Here is a 25,737-nt window from a genome sequence, read left to right as displayed (position 1 = left end):
TAGTTTTTCAAGAGTAAAAACTTCCCAACAAAGTCACACTATACTTTCCTTCTAACACACAAACACAATTATTTTCTATTATTAATTAGTATCTAAAGTAAGAATAAATAACTATAAGTAACATATGTTTTTTGAAAGGAAAGCAACATATGTCAGGTTACAAATGTAGCACTAAAAACATTTCCATTTCTACACAAATGATAATCAAACTCTTATATCATATTTAATCCAATCACCCACAAAATATGTTGAGTGCATGGAAAAAATTATTAACTTATACTTTTTTTAGAATTAACAAAATTTATTAGCAATATTTAATTAATATTAATATAATAAATTAAAATCTAAAAAAACACGAGGCTCCAGGCACCTAAAAAACCGCATCCCCATAGCCGTTACCGTACACCCTTTCACACTCCCACTGATTTCTTTCTTTCTTTCACTGTCTCTTTCGCTCTTCCATCACTCCCATCGCTTCCTCCTTCGTCACCTTTCAATTTCACTGTCCCTCTCTGTTTCTAAATTGAACCCTTTCTTCTTCTAGGGTTAGGGTTTCTGCATTGTCATGTGAAACCCTAGCTCCTCCTCCTCTTCCTAACCCTCAAACCTTCCCCTTTCCCGATCCACCTCCGCCATGGGCAATTGCTGCAGATCCCCAGCCGCCGTTGCCCGAGAAGATGTCAAATCGAGCTTCTCCAACCACGATCACGCCAAGCGAGCCGCCGACGGAGCCACCGCCGGAAACAAGAAGCATCCGCCGGCGCCGGTGGCAGTTCTCGCCGGCGTAGCGAAAGAGAATATGGAGGACCGTTACTTAGTTGACCGCGAGCTCGGCCGCGGCGAATTCGGCGTGACGTACCTGTGTATTGATCGGGACACCAGGGAGCTGCTGGCGTGCAAGAGCATCTCCAAGCGGAAGCTGAGGACCGCCGTTGACGTCGACGATGTTCGCCGCGAGGTTGCTATTATGCGCCACCTGCCGCGGAGCCCTTCCATTGTGTCGCTCAGGGAGGCTTGTGAAGACGATAATGCTGTTCATCTTGTTATGGAGCTTTGTGAGGGTGGAGAGCTTTTTGACCGGATTGTCGCTCGCGGCCACTATACCGAACGGGCTGCCGCGGCTGTTGTGAGGACCATTGTCGAGGTTGTGCAGCTCTGCCACAAGCACGGGGTCATCCACCGTGACCTTAAGCCGGAGAATTTCTTGTTTGCGAATAAGAAGGAGAATTCGCCTCTCAAGGCCATTGATTTTGGGCTCTCCATATTCTTCAAGCCAGGTATAGACCCTTTAGTGGATGATGAATTCAATTGTGAACAGTTTGGATATGCAACCACAGAAACTGTTATATTGCGTTTGTAATTAGAAGTTAGCCCAAATAGGAAATTCTTAATTGGGGTTAGTTCTGTTGGTAGGTAATGAGACCTCGAATTGTTTCTTAATTGGGTGCTCGATTGCCGGTGATGCCTTTCTAGTCTAGCATACTTTATTCGATTTAGTTATGTACAGTCTAAATTTTGCATCTGCTGCATAAAAGGTGAAGCGAGAGCAGTTGTCGGTACTTTGAGGAGCTTAAATTTTCTTGAGTTTTGAAATCTCAAATTCTGAACACCATTTGTGTTGATTGGAATGCTTCTACCTACTCTATTGTAAAATATAATTGGTAATGTGGAGTCTGCCTTTGATCTGGGTTTGTTCTGATCGTGAAAGATCAGCAAACTCTAATTTGGAGGTAGTTGCCCTGTTTCTTTGTTTGTCCAAATGTTGAAATCCTTTTTACTTTCCCTTCCCTTCAAACTCTTGCCAAATGTAGCATAAGACGTAGTCATTGTTGCAAGTTTGCAACTGTGCTAGGCATTGACAGTTGACACATTTAAATTTGATCAGCAATAATAAGATTTGCAGTAATGTGATATTTTAATGTGGTCTTTTATGCTTCCGTACTCTTGATACTGAAATATTTTGAATAGTTGATTAATTTAGAAGTAGAATATTCATAGATTAGGTTTCTTGAGGTTACCTAATCAACTACAAAGTCTAAACTATAAAATCTTATCCTAATATATCATAAGTTATAACAGAACAATATATCTTATCCTAACAATATCTATTATTGTAATCTATAATAAAAGAACAATATATCGTATCCTAATCTGTCATAATAGAACCTTAATATCTCTTCATGCACAAACAACAGAGATAATTTTTTGTTATGTTTTGACGATTGCTGTTGGTGTATATGTTAAGGTTATTGGTAGTGGGCTTGCACCAGTAGGAATAATTGACCTAATTAGTAATATTTGAGTCTGTTGGAGGCAAGCTGTGTCAATGGTGTGTGAGGAAACTAGTCATTTCTGACTGCATCTGGGTGACCAGTATTTTTCTTTCAACCAGGGTGGCAACACTTAAGGACTTCCTTTTGACAGTGTGTCACAATGTTTGGTCAGGGACTTAGCCCCAAATTATGTTACTAGGTGGTGTGATACCTGACTTAGTGTTTTGGAGATCAATTTGGAGGTTGAGGGGGCTGCTGAGGAGAAAGGTTGAATGCTACAATAACTATCTTATTTGATTTGGGTGTGTCGCTAGGTGAAGTTTGGAAATATCTTCTAAGCACATTGCCAATTTTTATGATTCAGTGGGAGTACTGGTTTCGTGTTATTTGCTTTTAGTTTATGCATTTATTACTTGTATTAAACTTAATGCTTATTAAGTTGTAGCTTGAGGGTAAGTGTTGAAATATATTAGGCCTATTGGTGGTGGTCTTTGGTTTGTGATAGTAGGACTTGTACATTACTAATTTGGTGGAATAAATAGATACATTAGGTTATTGAGTAATTCCCTCCATCCTGTTAATGATATTGTATGTTATTTTTGTTATTCTCACTTATCCTTTTTCTGTAACTTTAAACCTATAATTCTTTAATAGTTATAAAGTGAAAAAGGATGTAGCACAAAAACCATATAGCATTTTTATTTCATGTGATGCATGATCTGCATGTCACATTAAGAAATAAAATTGTTTAGTAGTTTTAGGATACTAAATAAAATGGTCAAGTATTTTTTACAATTGAGAGGATCCATTTTCTACTACTTCATGGTTGGATACAAAATAGTGGGATCATGTGCTCCAGTAACTAAGGGGGTCTGTGATTTGTCATTTGTTTTCTTGTTCTCATTTTTCTTTATAATTTCCTAAATATATCAATGTTTTCATTTTGATTCTGGTTTTCAAAATTTTATGAAGGAGCTGCTGAAAACAACAACTATTGGGCTCTGTTTGGCTACAGTTGTTGAAATAAACTTTTCCATTGTTAACAATAAATAAACAGATAGGTTTATTTGGATAATATTTTTTACTATCAGTTCTAAAGATTATTCTCAAAACCTCAGTTTTGAATTCAATGAAAAACAAAATTTCTTACCGTTCTTCCGGAAACACTAAAACGTAAAAATAGGCAGTGGCAATTGTTAAATGAAAGATTTCATCAATTGCATTATTTTAATAGTAGCAACCTGTTATTTTTTTTCCCATTTTTGTTCTCTGCAGCAAGAAACTTCTCTTCTATTAGCCAGAGGCCCACCCCTTTCCATGCTTCCTCCATTTCCTTTTTCATATGACGGAAGCTCTGCCTGAAGTTTACCTTCATGGATTTGTGCAACTACTGTGGTGCTACAGTGTATTCGAATATCTTTTAGACCTTTCTTCCAATGATGATTGGTGCAAGAATGCCAAATTTTGTATGGATTTGTCAAGGGCTGCTTCACTTTTTTCACTCTAGTAGAGCCATCAATGAAGATGGAGAGTTTTGCCCTCTTCCTTTCATTTTCCCATAACTTTAGAGTTTTGCCCTCTTTCCTTGTATGATTTTTTCGATGTTACTTTCTATTCCATACATGCATCATTTTACATGTGTTAAGTTGTTAGGAAAACATATATTTTTATGACCAGTTTCCCAGCAATTTATTTTTTTAAAAATTAAAATCTATTATTTTCTTAAATAACCCATACATATATTTTCTAAATTTCAATTTTAAAAATTATTTCTAAGTTCCGTTGCAAACCATTTTTGAACACGGAAGAACAAATTGAACAGAAGAGCCCCATTGTTTTCTCTACTTCCTTTATACCAGTTTGAAAACAGGAATTAAAGTGAAACCTAGATGGCATTTATTTAATTATGGTGAGGACTTATCAATTGAAAATAGAAACAGAAAACAATCCAAGCACCCTCTAATGTTGACTTATCTTATTTGTTAGTGTCTTAGATACTAATCTCTAGGTTGAGCACATATCATCCCTTGTTGACGGTTTGGCATCTATTAGCTCTGTATTTGCTTGTATACTCTTGTTTCAAGTTCAACATTATATTTCACTCTTTTTTTATTCCTTATAGTATCTGATTTGTTTTCCATGCCGTTGTCTTATGGATAATATTCAAATGTCCAGGTGAGAGGTTCTCAGAAATTGTTGGAAGTCCATATTATATGGCTCCGGAGGTGCTAAAGCGGAGCTATGGACCTGAAATAGATATATGGAGTGCGGGAGTAATTCTCTATATCTTACTCTGCGGTGTTCCCCCATTTTGGGCTGGTAAATAACTTCATACAATGCTAATTCCTTAAATTCCCACGGTGCTCTTTATGGATGCCATCCTCGACATGTGCATGAGCATCTTTGGACATTCTTGTGTGCCCCTGCTTTCTTTACTAATGCTAGCATAGTTGTATTTCTTATATTTTTAAGTTTGAGTGAAAGCTGACACTTAGAAATGTTTGTGGACATGGCCATGTGATAGGTACTCACATATTTGGTAGTTGGTTAGAGGGTATTAATAAGGCATGTTGCCTTTAAATAAGGGAAGTTAGTGAACATTAGGGGTATCTTGGTATTCAGTTAGGAATTGGGTTAGAGAGAGAAGTGGTTCTCTCTTAGGCTTGGAAGGGTGTTTGGTATCCCTTTCTCTTGTATCTCTCCCTAGTTTCCAATTGGGAATTAGGGTTTTCTATCAATAAAAATCAGGTTCTATCATTGGTATCAGAGCACCGATCTTGGTGCCTGAACCACAAATCTGCGCATGGAAGAGACAAAGAGCAAGCTGAGAATTTCAGAGGAAATTCAAATTTTTGGTGGAGATGAAGCTCTGGAATGGATACAGCGTTTGGAGGTTGTGCTGCGAGGAGTTTCAGAAGAAGAGAAGTTGCAGGCTTCAATGGAGGCTTTAGAAGGAAGAGCTCTTACTTGGTCTCGATGGTGGATGAGTTGTAATCCCAATCCATCATGGGAAGGGTTCAAGATTGCAGTGGTGAGGAGGTTTCAGCCTTCCAAGTCTCAGAATCCATTTGAGTTGCTTCTTTCTCTGAAACAGAATGGAACAGTGAAGGATTATGTGGTTGAATTCGAGAAGTACGTCGGAGCTTTGAGAGGAATTGATCCCGAGTTTGTCACAGGTATCTTCTTGAAAGGATTGAGTGAGGAAATACAAGTGGAAGTGCGATCGGATGAATTTCACTCTCTTTCGGAGGTTGTTCAGAAAGCAATTCTGATTGAACAAGAAAGGAGAGAATCGGAGGCTGCAATCGAAGCGGAGCGAACAGCGGCGGCGGCATCGCCGAGAGGAATGGAGACCGCAGCGGAAGAAGAGCAAGTCGCAGCGGTGGCTGGGCAAGCATTTGAGGAAGAGGAAGACTCAACCTCTGCGATTCAAAACCTCAATCTTGAAACAGAGGTTAAAGCAAAGACAGGGCAAGAACGTGATTTCATGGGTGAACCATCAAATCTTGGATTTCCGTTGATGGTGATGGGCTCGTTTCAACGGCTGTCACCGACACCACCTGATGACGCAGTGCGATTGTTGCATGCGTCAGGGTTGTTGGGTCCATACCCTTGTAGGTCGCCGGAGGAGAAACAAACCACCGCCGGATTTATCGGTTGGCTGCAGTGAGGTCTTTTCGTTGCTGTTTGTTCAAGCTATGAGGGAAGAGAAACCGAACAGAAGGCTGGGATGGAGAAGCACAGAGAGGGCAGAGGTCAAGGGTTGGATTTACAATCCAATTGGGCCAAGCCCAAATCTCAGATTGGAGAAATTGGGCCATACAGATGATTGGGTCCAGAGTAGTGGAGGAATACATGGTTATAATCATGAAGCTGGATACCAGATGACTTGGGCCAAGGAGTGTGAAGGCCATGTATGCTGGAAGTTTTCATCAGAATTGTTTTTGAGAAGGGAAAGAGAGACATCAACCCTTCATACATGACTGAGGCTATTTGCTTCATGCTATGGGATCCAGGTGGAGGTTGTGCTTGCCATATTTGGATTGCTTGGATAGTTGTTCCATGCAAGGTAGTCAAATCGAGATACGTATCGTGTATCGCTAGACCCTAATTCTGTGTCGCGTATCGTATGTAATGTGTATCGTAAGATACGGACACAAAAAAAATTAAGTCATAAATTAAATAATATACTAATATATCATATGAATATAGTTCAAAATAATCAAAGATCCAAGTCATAAGTAGAAAAATAGTCTCACAAAGTTCAAGTTCAACCTAATTTCGAGCCATAAGCCAAACTAAAGTACTAAACATCAATAAAATGACTAAATGCAAACAATTAAAATATAATTCAAATTTCAAAGTTCAAACTAGTTAAATCAATCAATCATCCCCTAGGTCAACATCACAGGAGCAGCAAGGTAGCAATCTTGATTCATGAAACAGAGAAACAAGAAAACAACTCTGTGAATGGGTAGCAAGCGTGAAACAGAGGACAGAACAGGGGCAGCAAGCAAAAAAACGTGAATGGGCTGCGTTAGCAACTTAGCATCACTTTTTAGGTTAATATTTAATGAAATTAAATGACCCACTTCCTAATTTCTAGGAGAAAAAAGATGAAACAGCATTTTTATCTGTTTTTTTTTTAAAAAAACTGAAAAAAAGCCTGAAACACGTTCAAAATTCAAACCGGGCCGCAGGATCCGACCCGGATCCAAGTTGTGTTCGTATCGCGCGATTCAGTCCAAGAAACGATTCCGGCGATACATGTGCGATACCGGCAATACTAGGAGCGATACGAACACAAAAAGATACATGTATGGGATACACACACGATACTTGCGATACTGACTACCATGGTTTCATGTTGTAGCTTGTATTTTGTCCTTCACCTTGAGGACAAGGTGAATTTTCAGAGGGGGAGTATTGATAGGTACTCACATATTAGGTAGTTAGTTAGAGGGTATTAATAAGGCATGTTGCCTATAAATAAGGGAAGTTAGTGAACATTAGGGGTATCTTGGTATTCAGTTAGGAATTGGGTTAGAGAGAGAAGTGGTTCTCTCTTAGGCTTGGAAGGGTGTTTGGTATCCCTTTCTCTTGTATCTCTCCCTAGTTTCCAATTGGGAACTAGGGGTAAGATACATGAGAGAGATACCAAACACCCTCTCTAACCCTAGAAAGAGAACCACTTCTCTCTCTAAACCCAATTCCTAACTGAATACCAAGATACCCCTAATGTTCACTAACGACCCTTATTTATAGGCAACCCACCTTATTACTACCTTCTAACTAACTACCCAATATGTGAGTACCTATCAATACTGACATGCTAGCAAGGTTATCATCTGACGATTTGTGTTTTCTTTTGATTCCTTTGTATTAAATGTTTTGTGCTCTTGAACTTAGGTCTTTATATAATTCCATCAGCCCATATGAAATCTTTTTATTATTACTTAGATGTTAATTCTGATGCATAATCTTTAATACTTTTTTCATTAATTTTGATGCAGAATCTGAGCAAGGAGTTGCCCAGGCCATTCTTCGAGGGCTAATAGATTTCAAACGTGAACCGTGGCCCAGTATTTCTGAAAGTGCTAAAAGTCTTGTTAAGCAAATGTTAGAACCAGACCCTAAGCTTCGATTAACTGCCAAACAAGTGCTTGGTATGTTTATCTCCTTCCATGTTTATTACATTTTACTCTATGGAGCTTTTTGAATAGTCTGTTGAATACTGAAAATTTCAGCATTGAAATAATTGTGTTGTTTATTGTATATTCTCCTAAAGAAAATGAAGTGAATAAGTGGATGAAACTATCCCCTTTCTGGTTTTAATAATTAAAGTATCTCCTTAACTTGGACTTGGACATGACTATGTGATTTTTTGCTGTACTTATTTTGAATCCCTATAAACTTCTTTCCTTATAGCTTTCATTTCATGAACAAAAATGTAAAAAGGGAAATGAAGTAGATGTTTGAAGGAGATGGAGTTATGTAGTTTGTACAGACATTATAGTAATGAATTGTTCTTAGTGATTTCTATTAGAAATTATTTAAGGTAATTATGATAGTGAATTGTCAGAATCAATGCATGAGTTTTTTGTTTCTCTTGTCTTGCAGAGCATCCCTGGCTCCAAAATGCTAAGAAAGCTCCTAATGTTCCTCTTGGAGATGTTGTCAAGTCAAGGCTTAAGCAATTTTCAGTGATGAATAGATTCAAAAGAAAAGCCCTTAGGGTCAGTTCTCTGCATCTGGTGATGTCTTTAGCAAGTGCTTTTACTGTATATTAGAGCTAAGATTGTTCATTTCAAAACAGGTCATGGCTGATTTCTTATCCAATGAAGAAGTTGGGGACATCAAAGATATGTTCAAGCAGATGGATAGTGATAATGATGGTGTTGTTTCCATTGAAGATCTAAAAGCTGGATCTCGTAACTTAGGGTCCCAACTTGCTGAATCTGAAGTTCAGATGCTTATTGAAGCTGTAAGAATTTATCAAGTTTCCCTTGTTCCTCTATTTTATTGCGTCTAGATTCTAAAGTTGTCACGTGCGACATCTCATAATTCTTCATATTATTGACCTACAAAAGTTGATATCTCATGCATACGAACATGTAAATGTGAGTTTAAATGCATGGGGCTCTGATATATTTTCTAGTTATCATTCAGAATGATCTTGTTCACTTATATCATTCTAAAACCAGTGCCTTTTTTTGTTCTTTATCACACTCTTGATTTTTCTTTTCCTTTCTTCCATGTTATTTGTCAAGCCATTGTTTGAGTGGTATACTAAAATATAATATTCCACCACCTTGAATTTTTTGTCTTGTCTGTCATTCATTTTTTGTTGAATGGTGACAACAGGTAGATAATAATGGTAAGGGAACAGTAGACTACGGAGAATTTGCTGCTGTTACTCTTCATTTGAAAAAGATGGCTAATGATGAGCATCTCCGCAAGGCCTTCTCCTATTTTGACAAGGATGGGAATGGATATATTGAACCAGATGAGTTACGGAATGCCTTGATGGAAGATGGAACTGATGACTGTACAGATGTAGCAAATGACATTTTCCAAGAAGTGGACACAGATAAGGTGAAGATCTGATAGTACTTTCATTACAAATAAGTCTTTATTAGGGAACTATACCTTCTAAAATTCTTGAACAATCACAGGATGGACGGATAAGCTATGATGAATTTGTGGCTATGATGAAAACGGGAACGGATTGGAGAAAAGCATCTAGGCATTACTCTCGTGGAAGATTCAATAGCTTGAGCTTGAAGTTGATGAAAGATGGTTCTTTAAACTTAGGAAATGAATAGTTGTTAATTAAGTGTTTGCCTATATTTGATCTGTCCCTCCAAATAGTGTAATATCATCCTACATTCTGGACTTGGCTTCTTTGTGATGATTATTTGGTTCTTTGTTAGATAGGGTCTTTTCCCCTGGTGCGGTGTGAGTCACGAAGAAATGAGTACGCCAAAATATACATGCACTTGTTACTTCTGTTAAACATGGTGTTATGGAGCCAATGGTGTGACGTGTATGATTCTACTCGTTTTTACCTGTTGTATCAAAACTTTTTAGTGCAGTCAGAATGTGTATTAGAGTGAATATCTTGTAGCTTATCAAAAAATTTAAATCATGAATCCTTTTGATTCATCGATGACAAGGTATGCTGTAAATGGAAGTTGCTATATTTGATATCTCTGTACTATTCTCTGTTTTTTAAAATTGGGCTTATGCTTCCTTCCTTTGCGTATTCTTATCTAAAGTTTGTGTTATCCATAGGCTTTGCTATCTCAAGGTCTCAAAAGTTACCTTCAAAAAAGATCTAAAATTATGAATTCGAAAATAATATATTCATACATGGTATACTGACATCAACGTCAAGAAAAAAAATTTCAGGCATCATAATACTCAAGAAGTCACATTTTACAAAGCACATGATTTTTATTCGTTATACGGTGGTAGGGAGCGTTACATTTCCATAACGTTGGACTGGAAATCTGTTTAACGAAAGACAGAATGAAAATCTTGCAAAAATCCTTGATATTGTTTTTTTTTATACTCTTACCGTGCGTAACAGTTGCACTTTTAAAGTGTGAATCTAACGCACTTTGAGAGTACGAATGTGACACACTTTAAAAGTACGAGCGAAAAAATATTAAGGATTTTTTTTTCGGATTTTACAAATTTAAGGATGACATGAATAGTTGTGGGGTGATGACTCATGACAATAACAATTCCTAAAGAAAATTAGAGTTCTAAAATTGCAAAATTACCAAACTAGGGACTAAATTTGAGAATTATAAAGTAAGAAAACCCGTGATCACGAAATCCTTAAAATAAGGGTACCAAGATTTTTTTTGAATAAGAGTACCAGCATTAACATTGATTAAACCTGTAATAAAACTGCGCATGTAAACATAAAGTGGTTAATTCAAGTTGCACATGCTTGATTTTCTTTAAATAAATTAAAGTCTCACCCATGACCTCCTATGCAGGATACTTGTGTTGGAAAAAAAGATAAATACTGGTGTAGTAAAACTCATATTTCCCCATCTCAATTTTTTCCTCCTCGCTTTTTAATTTTCTTTGTCATCATCTCCCACGCTAACGTAGATTCATCTTCCTCATGTCTTGAACATGCACACTAGCTAACAGGAATATATATTCAAATTAGGAATATATAGATGGATCACCTCCCAGAACTAATTAGAGTATTAGACCTTAGCCTTAAGATCAGCAACAAGGCTAATAATGTACTCAATCTCATCAGCAACATCTTTCATTGAGGGCCTATTTTGCCTTCGTTCATCTAAACACGCAGCAGCGAGAAACCCAAACGCCTTCATACTCTCCAACTCAAGTCTATTAGCACCAGTTTTCAGCATCGGATCAACTACTTCCATCAACCTCTCTTCCTTCAAAACCCTCTTGATCAGAACCACCAAGTTCACATCCTCCTCTTCTCTGTTAAAATCAATCGCCTTTTTAGAAGTCAGCAGCTCCAACAAAACCACCCCAAAACTGTACACATCACTCTTATCTGTGAGCTGAAAGTTGACATAGTATTCAGGGTCGAGATAACCCAAGGTTCCTTGAGCACACGTTGTGATGTGAGTAGCTTCACTTACAGCTAGCCTTGAAAGGCCAAAGTCAGCAACTTTAGCATCAAGATTTTCATCCAAGAGAATGTTGCTGGACTTGATATCCCTGTGGTAGATTGTTGGTATGGCTGCATTGTGGAGATAGGCAAGCCCTTCAGCGGTTTGGTGCGCGATTCTCAGCCTAACGTGCCATCCAAGACGAATCCATTTTTCTGAAGTGGTGCAGTGAAGGTGCTCAAAAAGGGTTCCATTGGAGACATACTCGTAGATCAGAAGTGGCACTGAAAGCTCCACGGAACAGCCCAAGAGTCTCACGAGGCTCCGGTGGTTAACCTTGTTAAAAATCAAGTCTCTAATAATTAGTAATAATTAGAGAATAAAAGAATATAATGCAGGTTCGCAAATATGAAAAATTGTACTAGTTATTCATTAACTAACATTAGTAGAAGGCTATGGTCAGGTGTTGCAAGGAATAATCTGATATTTAGGGAGGAGCAATTTGTTGCAGGGAAGGTCTTTGAACTAATTCAAGTGAGGTCTTGGAAGTGGCTATCCACAAGAGCGCGGGGATTCCAACAATCATTTTCTGAGTGGTGTTCCAATCCAGTTTTGTGCTTAAAATCAATTCATTGATAGGGGTTGGTGTGCTTGTGGCAGGTATACTATGTTTCTGGCTTTTGAGGGGTGAACGTGATGCTAGGAAGAAGCTGGTACCATTCATTCATGCATTTTGGGAAATTGGTTTTGCTCCAACTCGGCAAACGTGGACTTTCTCAGGGACTTTGGGCATTCGGATTTCTCATTCTGTTTGGATCTTCTAGGAGGTTGACTTAAAGCTTTACATTTGGTGTACTCTTTTTCATTCATAAATTTTTATTTCAATTGAGTTTTTCCTTGGAAGATTTTTATGAGACACTTTTTGTAAGGTCTAACCTTCAAGAGCAAGGGGTTTAATTAGATGGGTGTGCTCATGCTCTAGTTGGTTGTTGGTTGGGTTTTAAGTTGTCGTAATTTTAATTTGATCTCTTACTTTATTTTTTTATTTTTTTTATTGGGTTGAAGTAACCCTTGTACTTCATTTCAATATATAATTCACGGATTATCAAAAAAAAAAATTAACTAACATTATTTTTGATTACCGTTGCGATACGTATATCATTAAAAGTGATTAGAAAAAAGAAAGTGATTTAATCCACGCTAAAATGTACCAGGAACGTATATAAAAAGGTTGATAGAAGCCGCAACTCCCGAATTTAATTTCTTTATTAATTATATGTATGTACTTTTACATAAAAAAAATTGAAGTCTTTTCCCGCCCAATAATTTTTATAGATATTTTATATTTTGATAAATGGTTAAATTAGTTCTTAATTTTGTAAACATATTTGATTTTAGTCCTTCGAAGAAAAATGACATTTAATTGTGGTAATAAACATACAATAATTATAAAAATAACGGTCACTAAACGTTATTTTACCACCGAAAGACTAAAATCAAACTCGCTTACAAAATTACAAAACCAGAGACAAATTTGACCATTAATCTTTTATAATTTTATTCTTCCTCTTTTTTTTTTTTTTGTCAAAGAGGAGAGATGTTTCATTCATAGAGGGCCTAGCCCAGAATGAAAAAATTGGGCTATATCCCGTTGTTTGTTTCTGCCTCTTTTTTAAAATAAAAAATTGGCACACGCATGCTTGTGGGTGTGGGTTACTATTAATGGGCTAAAAATCTTTATTTTTTTGTTGAAGGGCTATTATTCCCTCATACAATTACTGGAAATTTCACATTATCATTAATAGGTCTATTTATTATTTTAGCTAGTACGTAGCAGCTATGTAATGGATTATGTGTTACTCCTACTCTATTATATATAAATGGAGGAGCAACTGATGAAAAAATAATAGAATATTTTTCTCATTTTTTGTATTGTTCGTCTTGTTTTTCTAATTTTTATTCAACAAAATATAAAAATAACACACCTGGCAGAGTATTCTGACCTCGTTGAGTATTTGATCGTTGCCTCTGGTATTGCCAAGCTTGGGTCTCTTGATGGCGGTAATGGTTCCATCATCAAGCGTTGCTTTGAAGACCTCGCCGAAGCCACCAGCACCTAGGAGGTTATCATCGGAGAAGTTGTTGGTCGCCTTTATGATCTCTTTCATGGTGAAGATTTTTGCGGATTTGCCACTAGAGTTGTCTGTATTCAATATGTTGCGGGCCTTGTTTATGCTTTCTTGGGTTTCTCTTTTCATCCTTCGCCTCTTAAGGTAAAAGACCAATGCCATAATCAAAGAGCCTATTAGCATGGTGGCCCCAGCCAATGCTAAACCTGAGATTTCAAATTCATCAAAATATATTCTATGAACTTTTCTCTCTGATACAATGAAGCAGTGCATAACCTTTTGAAACTTCTGGTTGGTATGCTTTCATGTGAAACCTTAATACCAAGTTAAAATTATTGTATCTATTTCTTCTTATGACTATTAAATATGTGGGTCTCTAGAAACGTAATATTTTGTTTCACATTGTTGTGATGAAAAAGGAGAAGATAAATATGTAAAAAACTTTACTAAGTAGTTAACCGGATCATGCATCAATTTTTTTATGTACATTTTATATGATTAAGTGAAACATGTGAAATGAGAATAAAAAGACATAAAACAGTTCCAAGCTATGAGAAAAAAAAATCAGTGGTATTCCAAAAGGGCAAAAGGCCCCAATAATAGCATCTCCGCTGGCCGAAAGGTCTCACAATCAAGTGAGCACCATAGTTTCCGATGAGGCGACTTAGGTAAGAAACATCTCGTCACAGCTATGGCTGAGTGACGAGACTTTGACTTACTCATTAACGACTATTTAAAGCTTAATTGTAACGTGTTTGATGCCTGGAAAATGTGTTATGTATTATAACTATATGCTTATCATTTAATTGGACTTTTTTTAATGGGTTGATACACCCCTTATACTTCTTATTAATCCATTTGTCTTACCAAAAAGTAAATCCGAGGTTGTCTAGGGACAACCAAGATCTTGGAAGATCTCCCAAAAGACTTCCTAAAGGCTTTGTGAGACTGTTATGATGGACATCAAGCCTATCAATTTAGGTGTAGTCGTTCAATTCGTTTATGTACTTATTACTGATTATTCAAACTTAAGTTTTTCTTAGTCCCGGAGATGCTCTTTTTTCCCTCTCTCTCACTCTCATTGAGTCTTCTATCGGTAAATCCATGCCATGTCAACGTAAAACTTTTTGAGATAGAAAAGTTATATCCGGACTTGCACCACCACTTGAGACAAAAAGATTTAGGTAATTTATCTCATTTCTCTAGAAGAACAAGTGATACACATGTATTTGTGGGGAGATTTGAGTGGTTATATATATCATTAAATCTGAAGTAATGATACTCATATATACAAACAGTGCATATATGTAACATACAATCTCTTTTTTTCCCTCTCTATCTCCCTTATATAATCTTTCACATCCATGACTTCTCTCTTCATTTTATTTCCCATTTAAATATTTGTTGGCCATGCATGTTCTATGCATGTGTTTACAGAATATTTTCTTAAATTCTTAAGCCTTATATATTCCAATTATATATGAGGTTGTCTAAATGACCCATGTGAAAGTTTGGGTTAAATAGTTCATCATGCAATCATATTGGAGATTGAGTTGGAAATAAATTAATAAATAAAATATAGAAATTTCAACTCACTTATCTCCAATGTGATTGAATGATGAGTTATTTAACTCAAACTTTTCTTGGATCATTTAGACAACCACATTATATAGGGGTTATATATACTCCCTTTATTTCTATATAGTTGTCATTATTTTGATTCTCTTTATATTTCTATTTATTTGTCACTTTTACAATTTTGAAAAAACATTAATTATGACTCACTAACATTATACTATCAATAATTATCATTTTACTCTTTTTTACTAAAATCTTAAATAACAATCCTTTTAGATTGCTGTAGTATTCGTTAATATATAGAATGGAGGGAGTATTCCTAAAGTAAGACAAGTACGATGTGTTCAATGTCTTTGCGTTTTCAAAGACAAGTACGATGTGTTCACTTCCAAGCACATGCATGCTCAAAACTCGATAAATTTCAGTGTATTTGTCCCCGACACCTGGCTCAAAACATCAATAGTCGTAGAAAATCTATTCTTGAAGAAATAACTATATACTATAAATCTGAATAATTTGTATGGATCCGAAGAAGTTACCTCCAATGAGGGGAGTTTTCTTCCTACGGTGCTGGCATCTTCCATGCTGACAGGAATTGGCATCTAAAAAAAATAGCATTCCAGTTGTAGTGATCACCAACATCTTACATTAAGAAATGGACAATTTTCGATTTTCTAAAACTTTTTTTTTTTTTACATCGGAATCGATTTTCTAAAACTAAAACAATAAAAATAAAATAAAACCAATTAATAGAGAAAGACAACTGATAATATAGAAAAACTAAAAACCTTGGATTAATTTGTTTGGGTTGGTTGTTGTTTGAATTTGGGAGGTTTTCATTCTCTTACATGGAAGGCCGGGGCGTTTGTTGTGAAGATTTTCTAGTAATATATTATCTTTTTTTATATAAAAAAAGACAGCTGATTATAAAGGTGGGAAGCGGCGCGAACAGGGGCTCCGGTTCAAGTTTGGGCTACACCTCCCTCCTTTGTTTATGCATCTATGTATCTAGATGCTACTATTAGTTAGTTTTGGTCTTCTATTAAATTTCCTCTTGCAACCAAAAAAAATATATTTTATATGATCACTAAATAAATTTCTCAATGTAAGAATTACATGGCATATATGAAAATGATTAGAGTTACAAATTGCATCCCACACCCCCAACTCCAAAACCCGTTCCCCCTAGAAAAAAGCTTGAAGCGCTATTTCTAAGTAACATGCATCTTAAAGTACTTTCAATTCTTTATTTTAGTATTTACATGCAAAGCAAATGGATGTGCAATTGTTCTAATGCTTTGTTTATTAGTACAAATCTTTCTTTCTGCTATGCATTACTCATTTCATGCCTATTTCTCATTTTTGAGAGTTCCTTTTGTCCTAATTAAATTATAAATCACTTTATAATACCAAAGAATAAATGAAATATTCAATATTTTTTTCAAACCTACTTTAATATTTAATATGAAAGAGTTATTATAATTTTGAAAAATATTAATTTAACAAAAAATTCACGAGTAATTTAGAAAATTGAAGTTAATAAAACATTTTACAGATTTATTACTAATAAATACTACTTTTCATAATTATTAAAAATTAAGGCTAAAGTGACTAAAATGTAGGTGACTAGATTCAAGAACAAAAAGTAGAGTATCATAACATCAGTGACTAAAAACGTAATTAACTTCAGAAATCCATTAAAAAGAATTGAAGTGTCTTACCTTTCTTACTTTGACATATTACATTTACAGGATCCCACAAGAAGCCATACTTGCACAAGCACTTCCTTCCTCCTCCGGCAGCCGGCAAACAATCGGAGTTTGCCAAACCCAAGCAGTCCCCAACTACTCTGCATGGCGGCTCCTCCGGCAACTGCCACTCAATCTCCACCCCCGGCCGCCACATACTCACAGGCAAAGAAGGATCGAAATTGGGAAAACTTGCATACGCAGAACAACGCTCTTTCCTGACCCTCAACCTATAAGCAGTGGAAGACCCACCAGTCTTCAGATCGCAACATATCAAGCCCCCACACGCCTTCGCCGCCGCGGCATTTTCCTTAAGGTACTTGTGGCAAATGCTCGACGAGGAGCAGTTCCACGCAGTTTCGGTGAAGACTTCCTTGGAACAGTTGAGGCGAATTTCCGTGTTGCTTGAGGTGATGTTGAAGGGTGAGTTGCTGTCAATCCACATCCCTCCGTTTTGGAAATCGGTGGACACGCACATGCTGCTGCTGGCGAGGCCCGGTGGGAGAATGATCAGTCGTTGTGACGAAGGGTTGATGGCGGTAATCGCGTAAGCGGAACCGCTGATGGAGTCCAAGAAGAGCATGCCTCCGGTGCAGCGAATCTTGTAGGATGGGTCGCCGCAGTTTGGTGCGGTGCTCAGCGGGTATGGGACCTGAGTTTTACCACAATCTGGACAGCGTTTGAGAGCAGCACCTAACACTGATGATAGGGCCACCAGTGTAGTGATCACGATGAATAGAAGATATTGGTTTATGTTCCTCATGGAAGAAGAAGAAGAAAGTGCTTACTCTAATTTAGTTGATAACCTGTCTAACTATTGTAAGGTGAATCACCTATATACATGGTATAAAAGGGAATTTTACTTTGCTCATTTCCATAAACAAACTTGTTTAGAATTTTAATAGGGTATTAATTGATGATTTACTTGATAATAAATAAGATGAGATAAAATATATTTTAAATGGTAAAATAAAATAATAAATAATATTTTTTGAAAGTTAACTACATTAATTGTATTTCTTAATATGTATGTTTTTTCTCTTTCGAAACAGTTAATAAGGAATAAAGATAGTATGATCAGAAAAACGATTTAGGTGATTTGAGTCCTAGCCAACAAAAATGGTGGAGCTCGTTAACTTTTTACCTTGATGTATCATATTATCTTCTATTATAAAATTGTTTCGGCCAAATACAAAGCCGTCGGATCCGAAAGCAACTCGCTAAGCTAAAGGTGTGCACCCAGGAACTTGTCTGAAGGACATACTGAATAACCATGAAAGAGACATGCATCCCGTCCCGGCTCACGACTGACCGACCACAAGAAGGCCAAGACAATGCGTATATATACTAAGATATGGGATAGCCAAAAAGGCTACCCACATGATCAGAGGTCTCACTTAGGGGACTTCCCACACTCTTACAGACACAACCGCCAATGACACCGAGCCAATAAATATGTTACGTTCATTTGTTTATATACTAAGATATCGTTCATTTGCATAATGTGTAGTTGACGCGGGAAATTATGAGCCTTGTTTTTCCTGCACAAACAAATAGATCCAAAGAGCAATCTAGGACTTGGATCAGGTAAGGTGTGGACTTTTTTCTCTCATGGTTTAGTAATATAGTCCTCAGAGGAACTTAAATCAAACTCCCTTACCATTAACCCAAATACATACATAATAAAATTTGACGCTTCTTCGCAGTGTTTGAATAAGAAAATATTTTTTGTGGTTCGAACACTTGAGCCGACACATCTTCTTGGCTTAGACACTTGAGCTGATACATCTTCTTAGCTCGCACACCTCTAGGACACTTATAGTTTTCAAAAAATAATTTTATAAGTCAAACCATGAAAGAAGTTACATTTTTCACTTGATGAATGAAACTAAAGGTTATACTTTTCACCGGTGATGATCAAGAAGGAGGTGAAAACTATTAGCTAGATTAACTTTTTTTAGACAAAGAGGTTACTTTGTAAAATGGTATCTTATAGTATTTTTATGAAGTTCACATAGAGTTTAGGAAATTGGTTTCATGTTTTTTTATAAACAGTGGCGGAGGCAGACTTTTAAGTTGACAGGGGCCAAAATTAAATATTAAAAAACATACAGATTTCTAAAGTCACGTATACACTTTATCTTTAAAAATTGACAAACTATTAATTGTCATCTAAAGTATTTATCTATTTTCTCTTCTTACCCCGCTTTAGTAGTGTACCATCATCGAGCATACACAAGTTTTTATTGTTTATATATTGAGATTAAAGTAAAGAAATTTATATCTTGAGAAAATGGGCGCAAAGAAAATATGGTATCATCACTTAATTTAGAGTATGTAATAAATTGTTCATTATTGTTAATTTTTTTTTAAGAGAGTTAGCCATGGCATCTGTATGCCACCCCCTGTCTCCGCCCCTGTTTATAAAGAGATTAATTTCTATTGACTTTGTGAATTTCATTATATCTATCTATCTATCTATAAACACGCAACATGCACATTTATGTATATAAGCAATATCATAGTGTCCTACTTTTTAAAAACTAGCTGTGTCAGAGTGTCAATATCGTGTAAAAATCGGTGATGAGTCTTGTCTATAATTTATGTATATATGCCTTATTCTGTAACCGAGTCAAGTGTTTGGGGTAAACAAATAAGTTTGCGCAAACATTTCAGTTTCAAGATTTCCAATTTGTGCAAGCTATAAATTGGGTTGGGCAAGATTTTTATGTCAATCACATTAAGCTTCAAATACCTCAAATGAATTAATCTTCTAAGGGATGATAAATTGAAAGAACATGTTTGTAATACTCGAAGAGAGCAGTGTTTTGGTAGGCAAGCATATTTTTCTATAAAGCAAGGATCGAAGTTACACAATGTTCGCAAGGATTCAACTTTCTTAAAAGTTACTTGGTTGAAAGATAACTCTCCCTAGCCACAGTAAAGAATATGCTGTGTGTTTGCCTGCAAATTTGTCATGTTTGTACTGTCCAAAGTAACACATTCTTCCATAAAGCAAGGTTCAAAGTTATTTAATATTCGCAAGGATTCAACTTTCTTGAAAGTTCCCTGGTTTAAAGATACCTCTCCTTGGCCACCGTAAAGAATATGGTGTGTGTTTTCCAACAAACTTGTCATGTTTGTATTGTTCAAAGTAATACATTCTTTCCCCATGACAAATTCGGCCAGATCACGGACATGGTCGTGCTTCTTGAAAGAAATATTTCCTCCAAAATCGTAGCGATATTCTTAAGAATGATTTTCGATACCATTCATTCCAAATTGAATTACTGACATCTTTTACCTCCTTGTTTTTCTTAGATGAGATAAGCACATTGACCATCCTAAGATGAACCAGATCGTCCTTCTTGATTTTTGTATCTTTGGGAAACATGACACAAAAAGAAAAATATTGTCTCAAGATTGGAGTTAAATGAAAGTAGCTCAACCTTAAGGCGGCTAGAATACATCTTTCATCAGGTAAATTCCAAAACGCGCTTTTCTGAAATTCAACCCATTCATATTCCTCGCTCTTCAAGTGCAAGAGAGCTCCTAATGCTTGTGATGCAAGAGGTAATCCCCTACATTCATTTGCGATCTCCTTGCCGATAGCTACAAGATTTGCACGCTCTTCATTGTAAACTCCAATTGCATGTTGCTTGAACAACAACCAACAATAATCCTCGAAGTGATCTTGCAAACAGTGATGTTAACATGTTGACTTTCCCATGATTTCTACAACATCCATATCACGAGTAGGTATCTTTGTATTTTATGAATTCATATATACATTTGAAAGATTAAAATGGTTTTGATATATTCATTTTTTTGGAGAGTATGTCCAGATTGTATTGGACTACCTTAGTTCTAATCCTTTGGAAAAGCCTATTGTGGTTCTGCAGCTTGCAAAGATATATAAAGAGGAAGCAACCCTTCTAGCCTACTAGTCTCGTAAGTAGGCATTCCTTTCTTCCTCATAGCAGCATATTCATACAAGATGCTCTTAGAAAATCGAGTACCCTAAAAGACAATCACAATAACAACATAAAACCAGGCAATATGGGGTCTTATAAATAAGAGCGGGGGATTGTATTGCAACAAACCTCCAAAACGGGAGAGCATCCATCATTTCTACATCTAGAGGCATTTTGTTCAGCATATCTTGCTTCCAGTGCTTCCAAAGCAATTCTGGAGACATCTCCATTGCCTTCTTAGTTGTTAGGGTTTGGAATGTTGGGGGAAGTAATTAGGAACTTTTAATAGATGTGAGGATTAAATTGCTACATTATTTTAAGCAACACAAGCCTTCTTGTCTCATTGCAAAATTCTGATTGCAACTTTTAATAATGTGTATTTTTATTGAGATTTTGATTGTTTTGTATTTGACAGGTTTGTTGTTTAATGAGAGAGCTAGTTATGGGTAAATCTTCCGATATGCACATGAATAAACTGTGTGAATGGTCTATGCATGAGAGAGTGGCCAAAAAAATTGAAATGACCTGTTTTTCTCAGTTTCTTAAGGTTAAAGAGTGCTTTTCCAAAGGTAACTTCCATTTACCATTGGGTCCCCTAGAAGCCCTCTTGGAGGTTTATGATAAGGAAAAATGTTGCTTTCGACTTGGAAAAGAGGTTAGGGATTTTATTTTAGATATGAGATTAGAAAGATATCTACTTCATCACTGGACTTCCCATAGATGGGATCCAGGTGAGCTACTATCTCAGATTTTTTTTGCATTTTGCAATTTTTTATTATATGAATATGAGCCTGAAGAAATTAATACAATTTGATATTGATATGATTGTGGCAGGTGTCTGTATATATTACTTATGAGGCTGTGGACTTAGTCATGAAGCATTTAAATTTGAAGGATTATCAAGCAAGAGATTTGCTCAGAAAAGGTACATGCAAGGGTGAAATCAGTGTAAATAAATTGCCTTTATACTTTAAGGAATTGCCCAGTGATGCTTCTGATTCTGTGGAGGCCCATGCAAAGGCTTTCATTATGTACCTGTTAGGAACAACACTTCTTCCCAATCGGAAAGGGACTATTATGCCAGACTTTTTGGAGCTCTTAGATTTACAAAAAATTAATAAATATGCTTGGGGAGCAGCTGTTCTTGCACACATAAAAAATGCTTTGGGCAATGACAAAAAAAGTATTTGTTGTTTCACATGGGGCTTGATAGTAAGTTTTTTTTAGATTTTTAGATTGTCATTTCAATTTATATGAATTATATTATTTAATAACTCTTGTACTTTATTTCTTTCTTATTGGTATTTGCATTAGAGTGGTTCCCCTTCATAAGGAACACATTTGTTTTACCACCTATATAACCCTTGTATTTTACCTGGATAGATGTGGTGTACACATACTTAAAAACCAAACACACAAAAAAGAGTGGAATATTACATTAAATTATTTTTTCCGGATGAAGGAGGAGGATGTAAGTTTCATTTTAATTTTTATTAACCTTATTATCATTATTTGTTCCATATTATCTAACATAGTCAATTTTTATGTTTGCAAGGTTACTTGGAATCCATATGAGAGGCCGGCGCTTCCTCAGGATGATGTGAATCAGTTGCGTGTGAAGTATGCCATGGTGCCTATCATTTGCTACCAAACTGTTAGTTTGAATCGTCCCGACATATGCTTTAAACAACTGGGTTTGGAGGTTGTCAATGTTTTTGCTATTCCAAAGATGAAAGTTGTTCAGCCTAACAAATACAAAGATATTAATTGGTATTTATATGAGGGTCTTGGGAAGGCATATAATTATCCAGAGTTAAATGATATGTGGACAAATAAGTTTTCCTACCTTGTCACAAATCTTCCCAATGAGTCCTCTGAAAGCAGCAGCAGCATTTATTAAATATAGGAAGTCTGGCATAAACAGGAAGAGGAAGAGACCTAAATATGAATATCAGGTGATTTTAATTGTTACAGCTTGAATTACTTTTGCCAATTTCTATTTTCCTTACAAGTTTGTAATTGGAAGGATGATGGGGATGATGGGGATGATGAGAGCGAGCGTCACACCCTCACTATGCCACTCGAAAGTGAGGATGATGGTCATATGATAGGGACAGTGCTGATACTCATGATGATTCACCTCTTATTAATTATATGGCTAAAAAGCATATTTGGCCCCTGATGTTTCAAGTTTGTGCAAATTCTGCCCCTACTTTATTTTTGTCGACGTTTCTACCCCTCATGTTTTCAAACAGTGCACCCTCTACCCCTCCGTCAGTCAGACTTTCTCAAGAGAGGTTCATGAGTGGATTGGAGAGATGAAGAGGAGTATATGAAGTTGATGATGATCAAGAAAATGCTATAAATTAAATTTGCTTGATGTATATATCAATTATGTATGTAACTGAACTGGTTAAATGCATATTTTTCTACTTACAGGTCTTGAGTTTGAATCTCCCACGCCCCCTTTTTCCAATTTCACTTGTAATTTCCACGTGGCAGGTCAAAAAAATATTTTAAAAAAGTCAAATCAGCTTATTCCGTTAGTTTTTTAACGTCCGACTGACGGGGGGTAGACGGTGCACTGTTTGAAAACATGAGGGGTAGAAACATCGACAAAAATAGAGTAGGGGCAGAATTTGCACAAACTTAAAACATCAGGGGCCAAAAGTGCTTTTTAGCCTAATTATATTGATTATAGGAGCACTTCCCTGCAGGACAAGAACAACATAAAATTACAATTACTACAATTGTCACAAGTATGGGCATTATTCCTATGAATGCTATGCAGGTCTTAAATGTTTTGGGTTTTAATTTAAGTTAATGTTTAAGAGTTTTCGTAAAATGAACCTTTGTCATTAATGGAGGATTAATAATCGAATCGACGAAAATTCTTTACTAAATTATAACTTCTTCCAGTGTTCTCCACTTAATCTGAATTTCATTTGGTCATTTCAGTTACACAAGTTGTCCAAACCCAGAAAAACTATTTTACCTTACAATAGTTCTTCCACTTTAATTAATATTCCATATATATCCAAGGCATTATACTTGTCTTCTCATGGGATAAATTTTACAATGGAACACATAATTTCCTAGACTGAGAAATTCTCAGACACGTAAATTCAAATCTTTGGGTTGTATTGTCCAAAGTAACACATCTTTCCCCATGACAATTCAACAAATCACGGACACGGTCGTGAATCTTGAAAGAAATATTCCCTCTAAAATCGGTAGAGATATTCTGAACAATGATTTTCCATACAATTCCTTCCAAATTGAATTACAGACATCTTTTACCTCATTTTTTTCATAGATGAGATAAGCACATTGACCATCCTAAGATGGACCGGATCGTCCTTGTTGATTTTTGTATCTGTGGAAAACATGGCACAAAAAGAAAAACATTGTCTCAAGATTGAAGTTAAATGAAAGTAGCTCAACCTTAAGGCTGTTAGAATACATATTTCATCTGGTAAATTCCAAAGCGTGCTTTTTGGAAATTCAACCCATTCCTTTTCCTCGCTCTTCAAGTGCTAAAGAGCTCCTAATGCTCGTGACACAAGAGGTAATCCTCTACACTTTTTTTGCGATCTCCTTGCTGATTGCCAAGTTTTGCACAAGTTGTGCACGCTCTTCATTGTAAGTTCCAATTGCATGTTACTTGAACAACAACCAACAATAATCCTCGAAGAGACATTTCAAATAGTGAGGTTGACAGGTTGACTTTCCCATGATTTTTGCAACATCCATATCACGAAGGTATCAAAACGAAAGCACCTTTGGATTCACAGGACAACACATATTTCAACTTGTTCCATTTTTCTCAACTTAAACTGAATTTCATTTGGTCATTTCGGTTACACAAATCGTCTAAAACCAGAAAAAATATTTTACCTTACAACAATTCTTCCACTTTACTTAATATTCCATATATATATCCAAGGCATTGTACTTTTCTTCTCATGTGATAATTTTTACAATTGAACACATAATTTCCTGTACAGAGAAATTCTCAGACACACAAATCCAAATCGTTGGGTTGTTCTGTTCAAAGTAACACATTTTTTTCCCATGACAAATTCAGCCAGATCACGGACAGGGTCGTGCTTCTTAGAAATATTTCCAAGAAAATCGTAGAGATATTCTAAAGAATGATTTTCGATACAATTCCTTCCAAATTGAATTAATGACATCTTTTACCTCCTTGTTTTTCATAGATGAGATAAGCACATTGACCATCCTAAGATGGACCAGATCGTCCTTGTGGATTTTTGTATCTTTAGAAAACATGGCACAAAAAGAAAAACATTGTCTGAATATTGAAGTTAAATGAACGTAGCTCAACCTTAAGGCTACTAGAATACATCTTTCATCAGGTAAATTTCAAAGCGTGTTTTTCTGAAATTCAACCCATTCCTTTTCCTCGCTCTTCAAGTGCTAAAGAGCTCCTAATGCTCGTGATGCAAGAGGTAATCCTCTACACTTTTTTGCGATCTCCTTGTTGATTGCCAAGCTTTGCACAAGTTGTGCACACTCTTCATTGTAAGTTCCAATTGCATGTTACTTGAACAACAACCAACAATAATCCTCGAAGAGACATTTCAAATAGTGAGGTTGACAAGATGACTTTCCCATGATTTTTGCAACATCCAAATCACGAAGGTATCAAAACGGAAGCACATTTGATTCATAGGACAACACATATTTTAACTTGTTCCATTTTTCTCAACTTAATCTGAATTTCATTTGGTCATTTCGGTTACACAAGTCGTCCAAAACCAGAAAAAAAATTTCACCTTACAACAATTCTTCCACTTTACTTAATATTCCATATATATATCCAAGACATTGTCTTTTTCTTCTCATGTGATAATTTTTACAATAGAACACATAATTTTCTGTACAGAGAAATTCTTAGA

General features: G+C 36.1%; 2 protein-coding genes across 2 annotated transcripts; one reads left to right on the top strand and one right to left on the bottom strand.

Annotated features, from left to right (window-relative positions):
- Positions 1–396: 396 nt before the first annotated feature.
- On the top strand, positions 397–10,010 carry LOC130727950 (calcium-dependent protein kinase 13). The gene is made up of 7 exons (XM_057579261.1): positions 397–1,277; positions 4,449–4,592; positions 7,787–7,939; positions 8,394–8,509; positions 8,590–8,757; positions 9,138–9,368; positions 9,449–10,010. The coding sequence occupies exons 1-7, from the start codon at positions 635–637 to the stop codon at positions 9,596–9,598; spliced, it is 1,605 nt and encodes a 534-aa protein (XP_057435244.1). The 5' UTR covers positions 397–634; the 3' UTR covers positions 9,599–10,010.
- Positions 10,011–10,644: 634 nt separating this feature from the next.
- On the bottom strand, positions 10,645–17,629 carry LOC130732245 (wall-associated receptor kinase-like 20). Its single transcript, XM_057584339.1, has 4 exons — positions 16,815–17,629; positions 15,633–15,695; positions 13,372–13,721; positions 10,645–11,722 (listed from the first exon to the last, which is right to left on the bottom strand). The coding sequence occupies exons 1-4, from the start codon at positions 17,602–17,604 to the stop codon at positions 11,003–11,005; spliced, it is 1,923 nt and encodes a 640-aa protein (XP_057440322.1). The 5' UTR covers positions 17,605–17,629; the 3' UTR covers positions 10,645–11,002.
- Between the last annotated feature and the right edge of the window lie 8,108 nt (positions 17,630–25,737).

Source organism: Lotus japonicus, chromosome 1, assembly GCF_012489685.1.
Source record: "Lotus japonicus ecotype B-129 chromosome 1, LjGifu_v1.2".
Classification (NCBI taxonomy): Eukaryota; Viridiplantae; Streptophyta; class Magnoliopsida; order Fabales; family Fabaceae; genus Lotus; species Lotus japonicus.
The sequence above is the reverse complement of the archived record's forward strand: the minus strand, read 5'-3'. Positions and strand labels throughout refer to the sequence as shown.

Excerpts from the sequence above, each read along its gene's own strand:
- LOC130727950 (XM_057579261.1), top strand. The coding sequence starts at position 635 with ATGGGCAATTGCTGCAGATCCCCAGCCGCCGTTGCCCGAGAAGATGTC. Across the intron at positions 4,593-7,786 it reads TGTTCCCCCATTTTGGGCTG|AATCTGAGCAAGGAGTTGCC; the intron begins GTAAATAACTTC and ends ATTTTGATGCAG. Across the intron at positions 8,758-9,137 it reads TTCAGATGCTTATTGAAGCT|GTAGATAATAATGGTAAGGG; the intron begins GTAAGAATTTAT and ends TGGTGACAACAG.
- LOC130732245 (XM_057584339.1), bottom strand. The coding sequence starts at position 17,604 with ATGAGGAACATAAACCAATATCTTCTATTCATCGTGATCACTACACTG. Across the intron at positions 15,696-16,814 it reads AATATGTCAAAGTAAGAAAG|ATGCCAATTCCTGTCAGCAT; the intron begins GTAAGACACTTC and ends TATTTTTTTTAG. Across the intron at positions 13,722-15,632 it reads GAAAACTCCCCTCATTGGAG|GTTTAGCATTGGCTGGGGCC; the intron begins GTAACTTCTTCG and ends TTGAAATCTCAG.